This window comes from Cardiocondyla obscurior, linkage group LG24 (genome assembly GCF_019399895.1).
Source record: "Cardiocondyla obscurior isolate alpha-2009 linkage group LG24, Cobs3.1, whole genome shotgun sequence".
Taxonomy (NCBI): Eukaryota; Metazoa; Arthropoda; class Insecta; order Hymenoptera; family Formicidae; genus Cardiocondyla; species Cardiocondyla obscurior.
Genome location: NC_091887.1, coordinates 1746082 through 1768240, shown reverse-complemented (window position 1 = coordinate 1768240; position 22159 = coordinate 1746082). Strand labels below are relative to the sequence as shown.

General features: G+C 46.6%; 1 protein-coding gene across 1 annotated transcript in view; it reads right to left on the bottom strand.

Annotated features, from left to right (window-relative positions):
• Positions 1-22159, bottom strand: part of LOC139111463 (discoidin domain-containing receptor 2) — a 137924-nt gene that overhangs the window by 51228 nt on the left and 64537 nt on the right. Inside the window, exons 2-4 of the mRNA XM_070671760.1 lie at positions 18615-18796; positions 14884-14989; positions 7373-7604 (exon numbers count right to left, since the gene is read on the bottom strand). Of these exons, the coding sequence (XP_070527861.1) occupies positions 7373-7604; positions 14884-14989; positions 18615-18717 (441 nt within the window). The 5' untranslated portion in view covers positions 18718-18796. The remainder of the gene's footprint in view (positions 1-7372; positions 7605-14883; positions 14990-18614; positions 18797-22159) is intronic.

The following is a 22159-nucleotide window of genomic DNA, read 5'->3' as shown; positions in this document are numbered from 1 at the left end:
CGACGCGAGTTATTACGCGTTATCGCGTAGGACATATCGTAGGCGCCGTTGATCAAGCGCGTAAACGTATCTCGTTCCGACGACAGAGCTATCGCTCTCGCCGACACGCCGGGGCCTACCGTGGTGTACACTTACAATAAACAATTATGCACGCCGCGCGAATGCCGGGGACGTCGGCGCGCGTGTGTCACGGAGCCGGCCGCGCATGAATTATCCCGCGTGCGGGAGCGTGTTCGGCTAATGTTCACGGCTTCCTGTGCGTGAGCCCGTTGCAACCGGCGTCATCACAGCGGCCCCCGAGCAACGTCGCTCCCTTGTTTCCTTTAATTCCTTTTTTTTTTTTCTCCCCGTTCTACACGCCCTCCCCAGCCGCCGTCTTCGCGGGTTACCTGGAAACGGTGCGTGATTTACCGGGACCGGCCGCCGGAAATCAACGCAATCGTCGGTTGCGTGCCCGTCTGCTCCGCACGCACGCATCCGTCTCCTCGCGCATCTCCCTCCTCCCCCGCGCGCGCGCGCGCGCACTTATCCTCCGACAATTATCGGATTTCCGCACGGAATTCTCCCGCTTCGAACGCACGGCCGGGGAGAAAGCTCCGCTCGGCGAAGTCGGTTCGTCACCGGACGAGATAATGACGGATCAAGGGGGGCTAAAACCTACCACTTATGCCCTATCGTCTGCGAGCATCCCCGTGATCATCACTTTTGCGAAAGGCGTTACTTTACAGTCGTACGTAGTCTTTAATTATAGACGATCGGCCTGCGCGAAGATAAATGTTTCTTTTTCTCTTTCTCTCTCAATCTTTTTTTTCCCCCTTTTTTTTTTTATAATCACAGAAGCGTAAAAGTTATAATGTATCAGGCTTTACCGAGGTGAACGTTTCACTCGACTTTGTATCGATTAACTATCGCGTTTGAATGAGCGAGAAAGTTTTTAAATATTCAACTCCAAAGGCTTCTTGTACATGTATCCAATTCATTTGACTTTCACGGAAGCTGTTGGATTCAGTTTTTATTCAGATCGATATTTAAATTTCCTAAGTTTTTAAGCTCCTGGGTGTTAAAAAAAATTTTTTAATATTTATGATTAATGAATATTAATATTGGCATTTGAGTGTTACATCAAATTGAATCAGATTTTACGTTCAATATCGCGAGGCCCCCTTCCGATATTATCCGCTTCACCGATAGCCAACTAGAAAAGCGTTATTCGTGCCGCTGATAGTTGCGTTACTGCATGAACTTCCGTGATTAAGTGTCGTTTTAAAATGTAACGCATAGAACACTCCGCGCTAAAATCTGTGGAAAAAGAGGGTGACATGTCAGTTGCCGCGGGTCGTTGTACTCTGCCGAGGGCCGTGATTAAGAGTCGTTTCAAAATTGATGGCATATACCGATATGTCGCTTCTTTGAATGTTAAATGGAGCCATTCTGATTAAGCATACTTTTTACAAGCGTCGTTTCGAAGATTTTTATCATTTATACACGAAAGAGAAATTGCAAATCCGATACTTGACGGTCGCATACTTTCCTATAGCGTCCTATTTTTTTCTTTTTTTTTTTATATTTTCGTCACAATAACGAGAGACGTATTATACACCGACATTTTCAGTTAATTTCGCGAATACGCTTTTTACCATCCACGTCAAAGTGATACGTTAACGTCACATCCGACGTCTCGAATGTGCTTTTAAACTTTTGACACCTATTAAAAGTGCTACGTCTTTTTTTTTTTTTTAACTGCTTACGTCGCACTAAACAAGATAACGAGCTGAAAGATAAAAACAAAAAGATCAAAACTGGAAGTACGGGACGCTCGTTAAAAACTATGGAGATAGCAGAAAAAATAAGTAGGACAGTTTCGACGTTCCGAGCACCCTTTGCGAGTCTATTTGTGTTTTAAGTGAAGCGCACACCGGTAAACATCATTGGTGAAAATCGCCGGTAAACACGTTATTAAAATGTTTACCGACGTAAATGAGCTACTCGGCGATTATTTTCAAGCAATCTTTTAACAGTCCACAAGTCGTCCAATAATCGATAAGCGGCACATAATTTTTTTTTCTTTTTTTTTTCTATTTTTTTTTTGGTCAATGATAGAAAATAAGATGAGTACAGTAGTTGCGAACGTGAAGATTTTTAACAATATAAGCTCGGTCAATTTGTGGATGTTCTTCCCGATATGTGTCCGACGACACAACGTGTGGTCTGCAGGGAGTAGAAGATATCCATATGTTGTCTTCTTTGTGTAATGGACAAGATCCTCTCAGCTTTTATTCTTTCTCCAACGTTATCTTTTAGAAGATTAAACATGTATTTTATTGCAATTGGGGGATAACTCTCTATCGTATTATATGTTGTTTTTATTTAATTTTTTTTTTAACTTTTTTTTTTTACCGTGTTTTCTTAGCAATAAATAGCGAAGATATTTTAGTTATATCGTTGTTCAAACAATCGATGTTTACGACTGACCAGTTCGAAAAATACTCTACGCACGTATTTAGAACCTATTCGCAATCAAAATTCATAAACTGGTTTTGAATAATATTTGCTAATGACGTTTGCAGTTTAACGAGTGGGATGTTGATACGCTGATTAAAAGTACGCCAATGCCGCGCGTGGAACACGAATATGTGTGCTAAACGTGAAAAGTTCACTCTAAAAAAGTAATTAATGCTTTCAAGAAAAAGTTTAGCGGGGGCAGTATGCCCGGTATAATGTAAGTTTGGAAAATTAATTACGGATGTTGTCGGAAAATTAAGATAAGGCGTTATGCGGGGCACGAAAAAATCTCATATAATACAAAGAAAAAAAAAAAACAAAATTACTTTAATTAAAAAGAAAAAAAGCTACGTACGATTAATAAATAATATTTTAACAATCTCTATTTAATCCCTTATGTCTCGCTAAATTATAAGACTACAACGTGCTGCGGTATAACTTATTTTACCGTGCACTCGTTTTAGAATTATTTATCCTGCCGAACTTTCGTAATGGAAAATATAATATTTAATTACGTTGCTGCCTTGTTTTGATGGGTACGAAACGTTGCGCACAAAACCGGAACTGCGGTGAGAAAGAGAGAATAAAAAAAAGAAAAAAGAAAAAAAAAAGAATTATTTCAAGAAAACTTCTCTACGCAGGACGTGCCACTTCCTGCGGGCTGCGGTCTGCGCGAGCCGCGTTCGGGCGAATTTAACTGCGCCGGAGATTCCAAGAAAATCTATTTAATCTCCCGTCCGTCGATGGAGCGCGGATGATGGAGGCACGCCGCGGCGCGTAGACTAATGAGAGAAGTGGGGTCGGTTTTTGACGTGGGGTATTTATTATTAAGACGAGGCGTTAGAGCCGGTGGAAGGTGTTTTCTCTTTCTTCGCGAAAACGAAGAAAGGAAACGAGGTACAGGGGGTGAAAGGCGAAGCCGAGAGAAAGATAAGGGAGAAAGGAGCGAGAGAAAGATCGCGCCTCGAGCTTTAATTACCTCAGGCGGCCTTTTGAAGCTGGAGCGCCTCCGCCTTTTCGTCCCCTTGCGTGACAATTATTATTAGCATTACGTGGTACTATTCACGTAATTTTACGCTGGCGCGGCTACGTGTGCGTCTGCACGCTACGCGACGGCGTATGCACCTCGCACGCGCACAGCTGCACACGTCAAAATGCGTTAACGCACCTCTCTTGTCCTCGAAACTGTTAAAGACCTCGTGGTTTCTTATCGTCTCGGTGCAGCGCGCGACGCTCTCTTTGTAGAAGGTTTTTTTTTCCCTCTTTTTTTTCTTTTTTTTTTGCTTTTCTCTCTCTCGCTCTCTTTTTCCTTCTCGTCTGCGGATATCTTCGCAAAACCCTGGAAAAACTTTCCCGCAGCGCATGACACGGGAAAGGGAATATTTGCTGTCTCGAGTATATTTGCTGCGGAAGCAAAAATTTCGCTTCCTTCTACGGAGCCGTCTGCCTAGTTAATCTCATTTCCTCGTACAATAATTAATCGGATTTCTCTCACAACTACTTCGCGTCTACCCTTAGAGAAAAGATATTCTCTTGATTTTCGTAGGAAAATTTGCAATATTCATCCCGTTTTGGTAGACGAAAGCGCTTCCAGCAAACAGCAGTGAGAAGCGTTTTCGCAGTAAATTTATAATGTTAAATAATAAAATACTATAACGTCACAAATATATATATATATATATATATATATATATATATAAATTAGTAAAATTTTGTTAACTAATCTTTTCGTTTCTTCTTTCTGTTTCAGAGGTAAGTCCTTCTCCTTCAAGTTAATTTTTAACCGGCGGTGGATTACGATCTTCTCGGGAGGGAAAAAACGAAAACGAATCGAGGTTAGTAATCGAGTTATGTTTAGTGATAAAGCGGTGAATAATCATGGGATCGAAGGGGCTACACAGCGTTTGCATGAAATTACGCGGTCGAGCGCCGATGACGGTAGACAGCGTCTTTGGCATGTGCGACGAAGATGCAATCCTCTGGCGCATTAGCGCCGGTGCAAGCTGGCTATCAATATTAACAAGATAGTAATCGGATGCCAGATGTAGAGACACGTTCGATCGATATTGGATAACTGCTCGCGAGGGACAAATCGATATGAAGCTGAAACGGGCCGTCCCCCCCTCTTTCCTCCCCCTTCCGTCATTGTCGTTTTGCAATTCGCTGATTGGTAACTCGCGTAATTTCACGTACGAGCAACCCAAGCTTATTTGCGCGGGTCGCAAAAGGGCTAAGTGCGCCGAGTTGATAATAAGGCCATGAATAGTGATGAGGCGAAATATGTCACATACTCGAGGAACTGTGTCTCGGCGCAAAATTTTAGATTCACGTCACGTTAGCACCTGCCCAATTACCCTGCCATTAATCACGCGTTTGAGTCAATGACGCTCTACCGAACGTTTTTCTCCATTTTTTCTATTTTTTTTCTTTTTATTTTTTTTTTTCGACATATTCCCCGAAGTAATCGAATTAAGACGGCGCATATTAAATTCTTTGACAGAAAGAGATTACTGATTAGGTATCAAAAGCGCTTAAGCTAATTAAAGTTATACAAAATGAAACGGGGATGTAATCCTGTTAGCGTCTGTCATCCAGCGTCTAACTCGTAGATGCTGGAGCAATTTGGAGTTGATATAAATTATGCGATAGTAATTAATTGCGTTACGAAATCGAGTTAAAACCAAAATTCAGACGTACCTACCGAAATCGCGTTTCGCCGTGGATGTTTTACGCGTTATGTAAAGTCGCCGGGCTGTGGAGCGATTCCGTTAGTCGTGGCAAATTGAACGATCGCGGAGCGTTCGTATTTGTCGACCGGGCGTGTTTCCACGAGGGTCGCCCGCGAAGCAGAAAACCGAGCGAGGTGATCGTTAAGTATTGAATAATCATGAAGTTAATCGCGCGACACGCGAGGTGTCTTCCCGCTTGGCGAAGGGGAACGGCCGAAGTCACGCGGCCTCTCGACGCATTAGCGCCGGCGCGAATAGCCCATCAATATTAATAAGATCGTAACCGGACGAGCGGGGGGACGTATAGGGACGGCCGATCGAATGGCCAATTTGCTTAGTGGTTAGGTGAGCTTTTTCGTCTCGCTTTTCAGGACGCGTATCGCCGCTTCTTAGTACCGTGAACCGAGACAGAGGATCGTCGGCGCATTAATGAACGGGGTACGCGTCGCGTCGCTGTGAAATCGTGCCCGAGGGGACGCGCCGGCGAACGAGGCTTAAAGTGTCGTAATAGCGACGGCGGTGCGGTCCATAAACATTGCTCGACGACGGTAGACGACGACGTTGAATTCGCCGGGAACGTGTCCCGTCGCCGTTGGCGATACTCGTGCGCGGCGCCCTCAAAGGTAAACGGTATCGGGCACATTTGATGTTTGCGGTCGCCATCACGCGGACCCGATTCCACCCCCGAGTGATCTCGGGGCCGATCGTCTGCGAGCGAACGTGCAGGACGCTTTGTTCTAAAATATAATACTATCCGGCTACCTCAGGCTTACGCTTTTCCCCGCGACGGGTTACTTTGCCGATAAGGTTTTCAGGTTGTAAAAAAGAAAAAAATTGATTTTCGACAAAATCGAATCGTTTATTCGGTACCGAGGCGCTTTAGCGAAATTCCTTACATACATGAGAAGTTCAATCTGGAAAATGCTCTAAACTCGGGTAGCGGTGCATCGATCGCGGTTCATCGCTGCGGATATGAACGGAATATACTGCCGCTAATGCATAGTACACGGTAATGCCGGTATCCTAACTTTACGGCGTCCATCACGAACTCGTTCCGCTCACCGCAGCTGCTCCCGCTAATACTTCAACGTGGGCTTCGCCCGTTAGTCGAGAGAGAGAGACTCGCGGCAGATTCGCTCGCGAGCAGACGAGCGGAAGGCTCGAGGCATGCTGGTAGGACGGGGGCCCGACAAAGTGGCGCACCGACGGTACGAAATTAGCTTACGGATTCGCGATAAGCGGCTTACGTTTCGAGCAAGGATAATCCCGTGCCCCGCAATCGATTCTTGATCGTCGAACACTTTGAACACTCGCCGCCGCGCTACCGCGTAGGCATATACGCGCTGTTTAGCTGCGCTCAAATAGAATCGGGGCTGCATCTATTTGACTCCGGAATAACGATCTCAATAGCACAGTTAGCTGAACGATGGTGCGATTATTTTGGGTCAATGAGATCGGGGGGGTCTATTTCAATCGTTTCGTCGCAATCGCGGCAGCTGCGGCATCAACTGGCGCCGGTAAACGCGCGAATCGACGTCGGCGTCATAAATCACGATAGCGGCCGAACGTTTTTGCCGTAGTAGCCTCGCGTGGCATCGATCCCGACGGTCTGCCAGTTCAAAGAACCGCCTGGTTTTTCACACCGTGTTATATCTACATTGATATTCGATATAAGAACAGGATTCGTAAGAAAAAGCCCGATTGATTGGGGGTTTCCATTTTTCTTTAATTATCGCTCTTTTTGTATCACAATATAATTACAAACGACAGTGCGTGCGGAAGGTGTACAATTAAATCGTTATTTTAATCTTACGGCTTGAGAGAAAAATTAAACGCAAGTGCTCGATATAACATAAATCATATAAAATCACGTGCATTACGTAAAAAAGAAAATATTAGCATAACCCTTTTTTTTTTCTTTCTCCTTTCTTTCTCTTTCACGTAGTTCGCGATTTAAGTGTGCAGTTTATGATCCAGATTGAACCATTAGGGTAATGGTTAGCTAATGGAGAATCCAATCAGTCCGATTTAGGATTCCAACTTGGTTGGAAAACGTCGAACAACTTCGCGGCAGCGTTCTATACCACTGTCCGTAATCTAGCACCGCGATAGAGAATCTTTAATTAAGTTAAGGCGCTCACCTCCTCTCCTTTGAAGTCTCTATACCGAACCCATTTGCCCAGTCGCGGCCTCCAGTACTCTAGCAGATAGTACTCGGTGAATTCAGCGCCCATGCCGTTTCCGAAACGACCCTGGATAGCAGTGGCCGTGATCAAGTGGATAGTATGAAGGTCGATTTCCAGCCACTCTTGAGCTTCTTTGGCGATGTGTTTCGTTGGGCACCATGCGCCACCTTGCTTCTCCGTGTTCAATCTATAATCCATTGACAATTCGGTATTGAATTAACTCTCGCTTCGGTTACGTTCTACTTTAAAGTAACATTAGCATAGGTACTTAATTACACATATAAATTTATATATTTTATAAATCACGTAGAATTCTACGTGAAAATATTTTCTGTCTCATACGTTTTTTTATTTTTTTTTATTATTGAAAGTTTAACAGTGAAGATTATCAAGAATTTAATAATATAATATAGCCGAGGCTCGAAAATAAAACTACGGGAGAGGTCTCAAAAATTTGAAACAGTCGTGCAACTTCAGCACGTCCTCTCATAAAAGTAACAATCTAATTAGACGTGAAAGTATCGAGTTAGTTCCTAGCCGGCAACGTTCATCTCGCGCTATCGGAAGATCAACCGATGCACAGTCGACCGTCGAAGTCCTCACTCCGAATTCCGATATTATCGCGTTTACGTGTGCGAGAAGTCGGAGATTTCATGTTTTTTCTCTCTCCCTCGAATATTATTTCGCTGACGTTATACAGATTGCGCGCTCAACGTGAATCCGAATAGTATTTTAATGAAACTCAAGTTTTAGAATTAAATATATAAAAAGAAAAAAAAAAAAATATCTCGACCTCGTTCAGAAAAAGATTTCGCAACGATTTAAGTTTGCAAAATATACTTCAACGTACGCGAACGTAAAATAAAAAAATTCTTATTACGTTATCGCTGTTGCTATTATACTAAACGCGCATTGTTTGCTCGTGGAGCGAGAGAACGCGAGGGAAAATGATGAATAATCGTAGATGTAAACACAGGGGGAGGAATGGGCTTTCCGACTCGCTATTCCCGAGATCATCGAAAATCCGGAAGCTTATCGAGATTTCCGAAGTCCGGTTCGATAACCGACGAAATTTACATAGGCAGGAAATCGGAGATATTCGGAGTGACCACGTATCATACCGCGCAGGTGATACGGGGTCTCGGTATACGCGGCCATTTATACGTTCAAGCTGTGCCCGCCGCCCTCGTGCTTCGGTTTTAATCTTTCGTGGGGTCGAAGGCAAGGCGGAGGAGAGGAGTTCCGCGCCGAGGCCGGGCATGAATAAAACATGAAGCGCGAAGCGCCTTCCCTAATTGCGTGGACCGTTTAAATGCCCGGCTAAGAGTGGTGCTCCTTTTCGGCGCTCCGCCGTGGGATAGATATAGGTATACGCGATCCCTAGGTGTATTCTTCTCAAATTGCAGATTAGGAATCGCCGCGTGAAAAACGTTCTCGCAGACGCGGCGCGAGTTACGCTCCCCGGCATACCAATATCGCGCCGTGAGAAAAAGAGGGATCCTTGGGAGACAATAGCTCGCGACAATTGCGCCATAAAGGAACGACTGTCGGCTACGCGAGGCGTTTAACGCGATAAAGCGGGATACCCACTTATAACGAAACGGTGCGATAAACTCGCGGCGATTGCGCCGCCGGGCGGTGATCATAATAATCTTTCTCGATAATGAGGAGCATAAATAGAGCTATTTGCGACGAGTACGCGCAATCGGGCAATTGCCTCGCGACTGATCCACGAGGTGCTAATAATCATACCCCGCGTTCGTCATTAATCGGGGCGCGATAACACGGCTGCGCTCTCCGCAGCAGTGCGGCTGATCGCAGTTATAATGGCTGCTTTCGCGAGATTTACAACCTGCGTGGCGGAGGCGCCTCTTTATCGTTAACGACCGGCCGGCCTCGGTATGATCAGCCGAAGGTGGAGCAGCAATGACAAGATGCGGGTGTCACGATTCCTCGGTATACGGTACGGGTTTCCGTTTATTCGCCGAGAAAGCGAGATCGGATTAATGTATTTTAATCTACACGAATTTTCTTCGACGCGATTATCGGGCTACTTGTTCGCTGGCAAATCGCGGGATCGAGTAAAATTTTTTGAGTTCTTTAATGTATATCGTTACTACGATAGATATTAATTTTTTTCTTTTTTTTTCCGCTCCAGAAAAACCGGGCATTGCAAGATATTTGCAGTAAACGTTCAATGTGAATGAATAAATAATTTTTTTTATTTAACTAGAAATTTTTTTTATGTTTATAACAAATACCGATCGACACGATATTTATTTTAAACGTTGCTACAGAGTTTTAATTTCCGTATTTACGATAGATTGATAATAAAGATCCGATCGCAGGGAAATTGAACAACATGATTTCAATGCGAAATGAACAATGAATTAAAGCAAATATGTTCCAATCATCGTTGAATATAACGTAGTTTCTCTTTCTGGATAAAGATGCATATTATGAGAGAAAATAAATACCGTGTCTACAGTATGCAGAATTATTTAAATTGGAAAACAATTACAAGCTCCTATTTTATACATTTAAAGAACCAAGTAATTTTCTTGCAAGCTCTTCCGAGGAGGCGTACGAATAAACATAAATCAGGAGAAAAATATATTTTAAGAGAATTTAATTCAAAATAAATACTTCATCCTTTTGGAATATTATTTTTTAATAGAAATCCCATCTAAATTACAAAATTCCACTATCTAAATGAAATGTAAATGCATGCAAACGCGAATTTATTTTTGCAAAGACAATATCACGTCCCGCCCGTTCCCTTTTATATCGTAAAAAAAAAAAAAAAATAATAATAATAATTTTACGATGGTGTCCAAAACCGGGCTCTATTTATAATGACTTTTCGCGAGTGTCGCAAAGGCGAGGAGGGATTTCGTGGTGTGTGGTCCCCGCTCGGTGCCCCAAAAAGACGATCCGGTATAATCGTTTTCTCGACGGTGGAACACGACCTCGAACCACCGAAAACTCCGTGTCGTCCGCTCCGCGCGGCTGACACGGACGGATGGCATTAAATCGAGCGAGGCCGAGAGGAGGACGGCGTGGCGAACTTAAATTTTCCATCGCGTCAACCGCCCCGCCGATTCTGCATTCGCCGGTATTAACGGGCACATGACAGCGGGACTGCTCGCTATCTGCGCGCGTTAACGCACTCGCATTATGCAAACGATCGATCGAGAAGATTGACGGGCATCTCACCGCGCCGCGCCGCCGAGCGTCACGATCGATGGAAAAAGATTCGCGCGCGATTTCGTACGACAAAAGCACCATCCCGTCAACCACGCGGCCAGGATTTAATTTCGCAGTGAGAAAAAAAGAGAGAGAGAGAAAAAAAAAAGAAGTCGTTATTACCGTTTCGACGATGACGTTGTCGGTCACGGGAAAATTGAATCTGTCAGACGGCAGAATTTTTATCGCGCGTTATCGTTACGATTTGAATGACCATCGCGGAGAAGAGAGGTTATTTTTCAATCTAATTTAACGATTTCGAGTCCGCGTTAAGCATAAAAAAAGGTCCCACGTGCGTCATTGAATTAGATTTTCAAATATTTCCAGTTACATGTGTACAATCGTATATATAATGCTTGTAATTAAAAATTGTTATTCAACGAATTATTTTGCGCTGATCGAAGAAATATATGTACATGTATATCGAACATTATTTCACCGATTCACGTTTGTGAAACGGATCGGATGCTATTTTCGAAGGGTCTTTGCGTGCGATGCTCGAGGCGTATCTATTCCAATCGTTCTCTAACGTCTGGACGCGATGCTGAAGCGGAGTAAAATCAAAGATAAAGTCCACTTTAGCATCATTTGACGCGTAAGCGTAATCGGCCGCGACTATAAACCGGGTACGCCTTGTGTCTCTTAAGTGCCGCGTCTTATCTATACTTTTCTAAATTACAGTGTATCAAATAATAGCTCTAAGTAAGAGCTATTACGAACTCGGGGAAAAAAAAAAAAAAAGAAAAGAAAAATTTGCCAACTCGACGCTCGGCGCGTTCTCGCCGGGGTAAATATCTTGTATCGCGCAGTTTCCTGCTCGTTCCTCTATTTAGGAAAATGGCTCGTATCATATTTCCAGCCGTTCGAACCAGCGATTCGTATACGTGCGCGTCGAAGGTACGTGTGCGGGAATAATCATTGCTTATCGCTCCGGAGGCTATAGTAACATTAACGACGCGCATTTACAACGTCGCGTAAACAATAACAACTAAATATTTCGTTCTCACGTTCAAAATAAACTCGCGGGCTTAATAGTATGCATCGAACGTAATTAGCACGTAATCACAGCTACGCCCGGCAGATAAATTGAAACGCCGCGCTATTTTCGCTTCGAACGAAATTACGCGGCGAAAATCGTCTCGTGATTTCTCAACCTCCCTCCCTCTCCCCCCCCCGTCCAATTTCTACGAGCGGGTATCTCGCCCCGGCTCTCTGTGTTCCTACTGGCGTCTTAATTGCACCCATTCTAGAAATGCCGTTGAACGGAAACACGAAGAAAAGGAGGAATGGCGGAAACGTGCGAAAGAACTTGCAGCTGCGCGATTCCTGAAAGGAGCATACAGCGCGAAATACAGCGCTCTCGGCCTTTTCACGCCGATTGTACGTCAAAAATTTTTCACTCGATAATTGGAAAAAAAAAACGCGCTCCATTAGCTCTCGCGATACGCATCGGCGAAAACTGTTTATTCTTTTATTCACGGATGATTTATTGCGGCTCGCGATGCTGTAACTCGGAAAATTTTCAATTTTAATTGAAATCATTTTTATTGTGTTTGAGGAAAACGAATCTTTTCTACTGTATGTTTTTTTTTTCTTTTTTTTTTGTTCCTGAAATATTTTCCATTTTCCGATAATTTACAAAAAATTTACTTAGCTACGCCGAAATGATTATTAGAGGATATCGCATATTGAATCCTGTCCTCTAATACAGTTCGGTCATTGGAAATCAACGTCAATCTTCATACAACGTTCAACCCATGAGCAATTTATATTTTATACTCCCGGTATTTTTATTCCGCACGATTTTTCCCGTGTAACCGACGCATCCCCAGGCGCGTTGTTTTAATTCGCGACGTTTCCAGTATAACGAGAATCCGGGAAAACGGGCGCGGAGACCTAGCTTCACGTTATATATTTTTTTTTTTCCTCCTTTTCTTTTTTCCGAATGCGCGCCCTCGACGCCGCTCGCGGTGAGCGAGAAAGAAAAATACGCCGTAACCGCGGTAATTCGTATCGGAGGCAAAGCGTTCGTCGGCCTATTATCAGCGGAATTTCGAAGAAAATGGCGGGGCAATTCCGTCCTTTTTTTTTTTTCTTTATTTTTTTCCAAGCGCGAACGGCACAAAGGAGAGCTCACCGCGTTGTAAGCGTCTGCAGCACCTCGCACGCCCGAGGCCGGCCTGTATTAAATTAGATGGTGACGTGCGCGGCTGGAGGAGGATCTCGAGCGCGCGCGATGCTGCGAGGGGGGGCACAGCGGAGCTCATCAAGACTCGGAGGCCCATTCAGCCGGTCATTGTCTGCGGTAATGGAATGTATTAATATCGGAGAGCCCGCGGGGCCGTCGGCCAGCGCTCGGTGTATACTCCGGCCTGGTGCCGCGCGCACCCGTTCGGTTCTACAACCGCGGTCTGCCGGGCTGGGGATACGTCCCGTGGGATGGAATACTCGTATAAACCGCCGCTGCGCTGCAAACCGCCAGCGAATACCGGGGCCCCACGCATTAATATCTAAACGCGAGAGCGGTATCGCCGTCAACGAAAAGCGGAGGGAGAGAGAGAGATAGGTAGAAATAGAGAGAAAGGGTGGAGCGAGGTCGAGAGGGTGAGTTAGTTGGCGCACGTACTCTGCCAGTTGCATCTCGTATTCATGCGTTGCACCAGCGGCTACCAGAGGCGTTACACGACCAACCCTTTTACCACTGACCAGGTGTAATATTCTTTTTAGTTCAGGTATGATACGTCAAAGGTCCTTTTGTGATAATTGCATTAGAGGACGGGAGCCTCCTGCGAGGCATGTCCGCTCAAGGCGCTCTGTTTTGTACCGTAGTCATTTTGCAAATGTTTGCGAGCCAGGGAAAGGGCACGGATATATATATATGTATATATATATTATATATACCGTGACAGCGAGCAAAATGTGGAGGGCAAATGCAGATGGAAATTAATTTAGAATGAAATTAATTCTACCGCCGTGCTTCATCGTTTATTAACTATAAGCAAAAAGTTACCGCGTTAAACTCGTTGTGCTTATGATTAAACTCGTGCCGTAGCATTAACTTGTTGCGATATGCAACGGGAGTTTTTAAGTTTTCGGTGGGCGCAGTTATGTTGTCGTTGCCGTAAATAATTACGGGCGCAAACAGCGCGATCAAGGGACGTATCGAATAATGACGTAGAAATTATTAACGTAGAACAGAACGCACGGGAGGCACGGGCAGTATGTAAATCCCCCGATCAGTCGTAAATTCACGTTGAATAATTTTCGTCAGCCGCAATTAAAAATAAATTCGTTTTTAAACCGAGGAGTAAACCGGCGCTCGGGGAAGGACGATCAATTTAACAGCTCTATAAATATTCATTTCGGCGGGAGAGAGAGCAAGTGCCAAACGAGAAACGATAGCCAGGTATCGGAAAGGTACGCGGATTACTTAATTACACGTTGTTGGGCGATGCGAATTTATTCTCGCAGGGATAAGGCGTTAATTTATAATTAGACCTCGTAAGCTTTCTCGCGCGCCCACCCGCCGCCCGGGTTTGAATTTTTGCGCTTCACGCCCGACGCGACGATAAGAGATGTCGACTAATCTCCGTTAGTCAGCCTCACCCTGCGTAAACAGGGGGAGGGGGAGGAGGTTAAAGCTACGCCCGTTAGATTAGAAATAATTACGTTCGCGACCGCGTTGCTCTCTTTGTTCGCGCGTAATAACGTCTTTCGCCATAGACTCGCAAAACCTGATATTCCGGATTTCGCGTATTAACGAGCCGGCCGGGCGGTCACGGTGAGCCTTTAGTATTCACGTAATATTCACCGGAGGCGTCACAATTAATACCGGGCGGATATATTTATCTCGTTGACATAGAGCCTCAGTGTTCCCTTAAAAAAAAAAAAAAAAAAAGAAAAGAAAAGAAAAAAAACTTCCTAAAAGTAGAGCTTGATGCTTGTTACGTCGCGCCAATAAAAAACTGCGCGACGAAAGCGGCTTTCCATCGTCTTTATGAATATTCCGCTTGAAGTCCGCTTCGCTCGGTAGGCAGGGAGCTTTTAGCGAAAGACGCGGGATCAATTTTTGCGCGCGTTCACGCAGCGTGTCCCGCGATATCGGTGACGTTACGCTAGTCGCGGGGGTGGTGCATCGAACGTAACAGAAGGCGCCGGTAGATACGAGTGATCGATGGCGGCCCGGGCGGACCATCCGAATGAAAAACTGTCTCGCTTACCGTGCCAGCTTGGGTCCGACGTTTCCGGTATCGTAGCTGGAACTGGCGTTGATATCCGCGTCCGGGATCGCCCCGGACTCCATGCCGAGCGGCGCGATGCATTGGGCTGAAACAAACGAACGTGGCGTCGCCGAGGTTAGAGCGGGCTCGGGGGATTTATATGCGCCTCTCCCGCGGGCGCATCGGGCGTGCATCACGGACGGATCATAAACGGCTAAATAACCAGCTAACCGAGATGGATCCGCGCGATAGCGCGGTTTACGCTCACGGTGCACGGGGCTTGCCTGTCGCGCGGGTGGAAGTTACGGTTCGAGGGCGGTCGGACGAGAAGTACCTGGCGAGCGGAGGGAGCGTAAAGGGAAGGGAAGCCGTCTCAACGTTCCGGTATCTCCCGGACCGATCTAATTGTTTCATAGGTGGAACGCAGTCGCTCTGCTAGGACCGCGCTGCCGTCTGCGCCGCCGAGCGACGGGAATATCTTTCCGCGTGCCTGAGATAGCCGTGGCGGAATTATTTACCGCGCGTCGTTTGCCGCGTAACGTCGATCGTCGCGTATTGCGTCCTCGGGGTGCAGCGGCGAAAAATTACGTTGACAGCGATGCAGGTGATAAACGGCGCGCGAGTCGCGACGCTTCGACGACGATCGATTTTTCACACCCGCGGTCGTAAGAAACTCGCGGCGTTTTCAGGCGTGGCGGTCGTTAGAGACTTTATACAGACACTCGCGATCGCGCGCTAATGAGGATCGTAAAGCGCTGTTATCTTTCGAAGATTTAATATCTCGGAAGGCATATCTTCTCCCGTGCGAATCGGTCAGCCCCCGCGTATCTGTTTCCGAGAGTGCCAACGACAGGGTTAAGGGCCGTCGAGGAAACGGTACCGTCTACTTTGCATACATTACTCCGACGCGCGCGTTTTCGAGAGGCGTTACCGACGCGATAAAGTCCGGGCCGAAGTATGGGACCCTTGCACGCGTACGCGTTGTCCGCGCCGGTTGTCGTTACGGGCGACAGTAAGGACCCGCGACATTTCGCGTTTTCTCGTTTTTAAGACGCCGTTAACCACCCACGTGCGTTCATCGGCTGTGTTCGCCTCGGGGAAACGCCGGGACAGAGCCGCGATTATACGCGGCCGCGAGAGCGTATCGGTCGTACGCTGCAGCGGGCCGGATGCCTCCTCGCGTATTACAAAGTCAAAGCTGGTAAATTCACAGACGCGCGTGCGGTGTACACCGGGTCCTTGTAATTCGACAAAGGAGCGTATATTGTACCGTAACTAATCCGGGTACGACAACTCGAACGTCCGCTTCGCCGGCGTGGCGTAGCGAGAGCTCGGTGTGCATGATGCAACGCCGGCATCGATTACGGTTTACACGTTCAAGTAACGATACCCATTACGCGATACGGAAATTGCTAAAATTTGAAGTAGCCCGAGCAGAGGTTGGGCGGAGGGGAAGAGGGGAAGGGGAAGGTAGCGATACACGTAGCCGGCAACGATAATGCCTAATGCCCGGATATCGAGTACAGAGGCTAGCGCGGGCTGCTGGGCGCCGAGGGGGGTCGTCGGGGAGGGTCGAGCGGGTGGGCTGCAGCTTCGTACCGGGGTGTATAACGGAAGGAATCCGCGCTAAGCCAACGAACAGAACGAGCATGTAGGTGGCCATTAATACCGAGCGAAAGTTTGCAGTGTTCTTCCGACGATACCTCCCCTCCCCCCCAGTCTCGTAATTCCGCGCCCGGCCGGCGTCGGCCATTGCGAAATGTGTATTTCGGTCTTACGTTTTAATCCAACGTATTTTATTGCCGAAATGAAATCTCCGTAAAGCGCGGATTCGGCGCCGACGCGCAACTTGCTAAATGGTGTAACGCTCGCAATTTGCGCGACATGCTTTACCGCGACGTACAATCCGGTTCCCCCACGGGGCTTGTAGCTCCGGAATAACTTAAGCTGGCTTTGTCATTTGCCCGTCCCTCCCCCCGCGGAAGATGACCGGAAACGATACCGCGAAGGAATATTCACTGAGGGGGAACGACGCGTCGCTAATGCGCGCCACGATCCTCGATTGTAATCGACGGACGGAAAATTGCGCACCTTGCCTGCGAACCCCGCCGTTCGAGAACTGGCGAAATGGCCGATCGGATTAATCGCCGTTATTACTAACGGAGTTCTCCTCGTCATATCGCGATTCCGGGTGCTCTAATATATATGTGTCCAACTTCCTCGGACTGCACGCCAGCCGATTAGAATCAACGGCAGGGAGAGAGGTCGAGTCGACAAAGGGAGAGAAAACGGCGATCGGGCACTCGCATGGGCCGCTCGACGTTATTAATGTAAGCCCGTCCCGATATGTCCGACGCTAATATATGTCCCTGAATTCCGCGGTGTGCATCGATAACGGGGAGGGAAAAGTCCGCGGCGTCCGAACGGGAAGAGCATGTTCAAGACGATCGTCCCGGCGGACCGAGGCCGCTCGCCGGTCTCGTATTATTATTATTAATGAAGATCAGCCGGACGCATCGCGATCTCGTCGCTAATGTATGTCCACGAATTCAGCGGGGGAGCGATTCAAATCAATGGTAGGAAAGTCGCGGCAACAAAGGGAGAAGGGAATACCGATCGAGATCTTTGCCCGGCCGCGGTGAGCGAATCGCTATTATTATTAATGAAGGTCCGGGCGATATACATCGGCGCGTATCGCGCACCCTCGTTGGAATTCTCACGATCACGCCGTCCCACGATAAAGTTCCACCGGTAGGACTCGTTCCCTTTGTCGGCGCGTCCGGCCTAACGAATCACCGTAAGATATCACCACTCGTAAATCGATCGTGAGTAAGGGCGAATAAATGCCGACACCCTCGTGACTTTTTCGAGATGCTATAGGACGGCGATCACCCCCCGGTAATCCCCGAGACGATGTGCGGGATACCTCACGCGATGTCGCCCTCGGAAAATGTACGGTAAAAGTCGCCTGTCGTTAACGGGACTCCTCTCTCTTTCTCTCTTTCGAAAAACACCATCGATTACTTTTCGGCCATCAACCGGTAAAATATATGGCGGGGAAAGGAAGGAAATCGCTGAGGCTGTTGTACCGAAGGGTTCCGTGAGGGGCGTAATTATTAAGCTTTCCATTATCGCGGCTACGGTGCAATTTTTCTCTCCTACGTCCGGAAATCTGTTTCTATTAAGCTGCTCTCCTCGCGAAAAGCTTCGGAACGAAGCGATTACTTATTATTAATACGATAAGACGAGGAACCTCCGTACTCGCGAAAGCCGTATTTGTCTTCACGTGGGAGAAATTCTCTTCCGAATAATATTTTATCAACGTTAAAAATAACGTTATATAAAATTACACTGCCCTTTTTGTTACTCGTCATTATTTTTTTTATTGGCGCAACTGTTCGAGCTTAAACGTTTCGAGTCCGCGCCCACTTGAGAGCTCACGATACATCGTAAATACGGGCGCGCGCGACTTGAATGATAAGACCCAATGTCTCCAGATACGTACACGAGCCACCTAATGACCACAGTTAAAGCTGATCCCGGATCGAAAGTTCGTCGACTGCGACGGCGGTAAGTTCTAGGGGTCGCGCAACCTCCGCGTCGTTAATAACTTATAAACGAAACAACCTGTGCGCGGACTTGGAGCCAAGGAGCTATAGTCGAACCAAGTTTCACGACGAGACGCGACGGGTACTATAAGGCCTGCGGATTAGAGCTTAGGAACTACTTACAGAGGTCCACGCCGTGGTAAGCGGGGGCGAACGCGAGCAAGACGACGAAAAGGTGGACAGCAGGTGGTGCCCTTCTGGCGAGGAAATCCAAGCTTTTCACCATAGCTCCCTTTTCCTGCGAGGGCTTCACCCTCGCCCGTTCCTCACCGAGACTCCCGACGTGCCATTTCTGCCTCGTCAACCTGAAACAAAAAGTAAAGCGCGATCCTTTACGTCGTGCTCGACGATCATCGGTGTTTCGGGTGGGCGATCGACAAAGAGAGCCGTCTCGTTGACTGCTTCCGAAAAACGAGCTCGTCTTTAACCGCGCAATTATCACGGGAGAATGTCGTGCCGATGATAGCATTGAAACACACGGCCGATGTTTCAAAGTAGCATACATTGAAACGCGTTTAATATTCATAACACGATTGTCTCGCGCGAGGGAAGCATTACGAAGATATTTGTATTTAATTAAGACATTTATTCCGTGAAGGAAGATAAACATCTTCCTTCTCCTTTATTAATTTTTTTTTTTTTTTAATTATTTTACATACATAATTATTATTTAATTGAGATTTATTATTTCTTATTTTTATTATCATTATTATTACGAGTACTAAGCTTGGTGCAGGTGAAATAAGTTTGTCGAAGTCATTTAGCTATATAGTATTTTTTTTTTTAACTTGTAAGAAACTTTACAAGGATTGAAACTCCGCGGAGGATAATGCGCGATATTATGTCTTCATCTGCCTATAATCCTCGTTCGGTTCTCCGTCGATTATGCGGCGCACGTGGGACTTTCCTTCCTGTACGAACCGAGGGCGGAGCTAAACTTCCTGCGACTTCCACGTCATGTATTTTCCAAGAAGAAATAGCACGAGAATTGCGACGCGTGTCAGTTTTACGTAAAGATGTCTAGACGTCGGTAATTTTTAACTCGCCCGTCGATCCCTCTCTGATGACGCGATCCCCGACGCTCGCGAGCATATTTCGCGCGCCGAGGTCGAGCCCGTAGAGAGAGCAGCCGCGCGAGAGTGGCGCGATAACCGGCTCGTTATTAGCTTATGAATCTATCCGCCGTTAATGCGTTGCTCGCATTTTGCGCGAGCTCCGATACACGTCGGGCGTGCGCGCGAACGCAACTTGCAGCCCTCTCGATACCGGTGAGAAAGGTGTCTCGAGTTTGATGGAGTATCCGCTGGTAATTACGCCGGCGGGTGAATAAGTAATGCGCGAGAACGATAGTAAGAAGTTGTACGGTCGTAGGCCTCTCGCGTGTTCCGCATTAAACATACATACCGCGGGGGCTTATAACCACGACGGTGCAAAATCTGTTTCTACGGCGCGCGTCGCGTCATTTCTCTTTCTCTGTCACAAACACGTACGCGCGCGTCGTTGCACCGGTGAGAGCATCGTTTCTCTTGAAAAGACCTTCACGGCTGAGATCGTAATGCTCGCTGGAAGTCTTATTTGACTCTAAAGCGGGATGATGAATTATATCCGCAGCTTCCGGGGATGTATTAACGACGATTATACGAGTGAGTTTATTTTTTTGTATTCGAGCAATGGAGTATTTGCGGAATAAGCGAGTGCTTTTCGAATATTTTTTCGGTCATAAAAATTATTTTATTTTTAAATTGAGAATTATTAATTTTTATGGAATTGATTATTTTTTATTATAAGTAATTATTCGAGTGCGCGTTAGCTAGATCAGTGGGCAGTAGGCTAGCACGCGGCGAAGAACGTTTAGATGTTTAGTTTTCTTTTCGAGCTCATTATTAATTTGTAATAATTGTCTCGTAACATGGCTCGCGCTGAACAATAGCTAGACGAATATTAGAAAATTTTTTTTCTTTTTTTTTTTTAATGACACAACTTTACTTTTCGAATAACAAAAAATCATTTCTTACAAATCATGACTAGCAGCGAGCTGGTTACTAACCAAGGATCATATCTAATCTGCGCGATCTAAGCCACGCTGCAAAATTAGAATACCTAAATGAATTTCCACTCGGGTGACTTTTCTTATTTTATTTATGGAAATGTATTTCTGAGATTAATGCGGACCGAGGATTTGTCGCGGTCGAAGTACGGTTGGAAGAAAATATTTTTCCTCGAGGTAATTGGCTGCGTAAGGAACTGCGATAGCTCAAGAATTAAGTAAACAATACGAGTTTCATCAACGAGCATAATTATCGCCGCGACATTTAATTAAGTGTAACGGCGTGCAATAAAACTCCGTTGATTAGCGAAACGCCGCGACGAGACCGTTCGCCTTACCCGCGTAAACATTTAATCTGCCTAAGCGCAAAGTGTTAAATTAGAAATTATCGGAAAACGGTATCGTTTATACGTCGAGTCGCCATAAAAGCTTTATCTCCTGATTGTATTCATGAGGGACTTAACGCTCGCGACGCGGCCCCCCCGTCGAAATCAATTCCCCGGACGCGGTAAGCACTCGGGGCGGCCACAAAATTATTCATCGATTGTTTTCTTTTCATCTCGCGGACCGCGGTAAGGGGGACAGATTATCACGCGATCGTTTCAGGCAGGTGCCATTTTCTCGTCGTCGCCGTCCTTTTGGATGGCCGGCGAGCGTCGTCTACCAAGAGAAAACGGGGATTTCGCAATTATTATGCCGTCGACGCGACGAAGGAGATTCCGTTTACGATCGGTATCGTTTACGACGCAAACACACACACACACACACCCACGCGTATGCATATGCGCGTACATCTATACGTACATATATTTATGCGCTCACCCTGCGACCTATACGCGGACGGCCTGCGCCCGCACGCATGTGCCGCGTATATATAGGAAGCTCGTTTAAGCCGCGATGTAAGCCGCGGAGGCTTCGCGTGATATCCTAGTTCAACGTCGAGTCTCTTCGTTTGCATAGGAATGAGTTTATGCAGATTAATACACGCGAGACGTCCGTGTAGGATACGCCACGCGGGATGTAGCGCCCATCCACGCCGGGCTGCGAGTGTACATGCATATTTTATTGGCGGCGTCGCGCGCTTACGGATTTCCGATCGCGCAACACGCGTGCCGCACACGTCGCCCAGATTTCGCTCTCGCCACTCGTGAAACTACTCCCGTAACTACCTGCGATTCGATTTATATCGACGGCGGCCCCCGGCGTCATTTCATTTATTTCTAATGCCGACGGAAGCGCCGAGACGCACTGACGAGGGCTGTCCCTCTCGCAGCCGCCCGGGCGGCTATTAATTTCATTTCCAATAGCGCCGCGCCGAGGAATCTCTCTTCAATGCAGTTTGTATCAGCGATTAATTCGATATTACTTATAAACTAGTTGCGAGACAAGTTTTTAATCGCCGGGCGATATCGCGGTACCGGGTGCCCCCCCTCGATCGATATAATTTATTACGTTCATCGAATGGCGTGTAATTTAATTGCCGCGCGTGGAAGTATCATTTGTACGGCGTATATAACCGGGGGTTACTATTAAATAGCACGAGTTTGCCGACGGTACCCGTTGTCTTTTTCTTGTTGCGCGGGGTCGCGGAAAGAAAATCGCTCCCGACAAATCGTCGAGT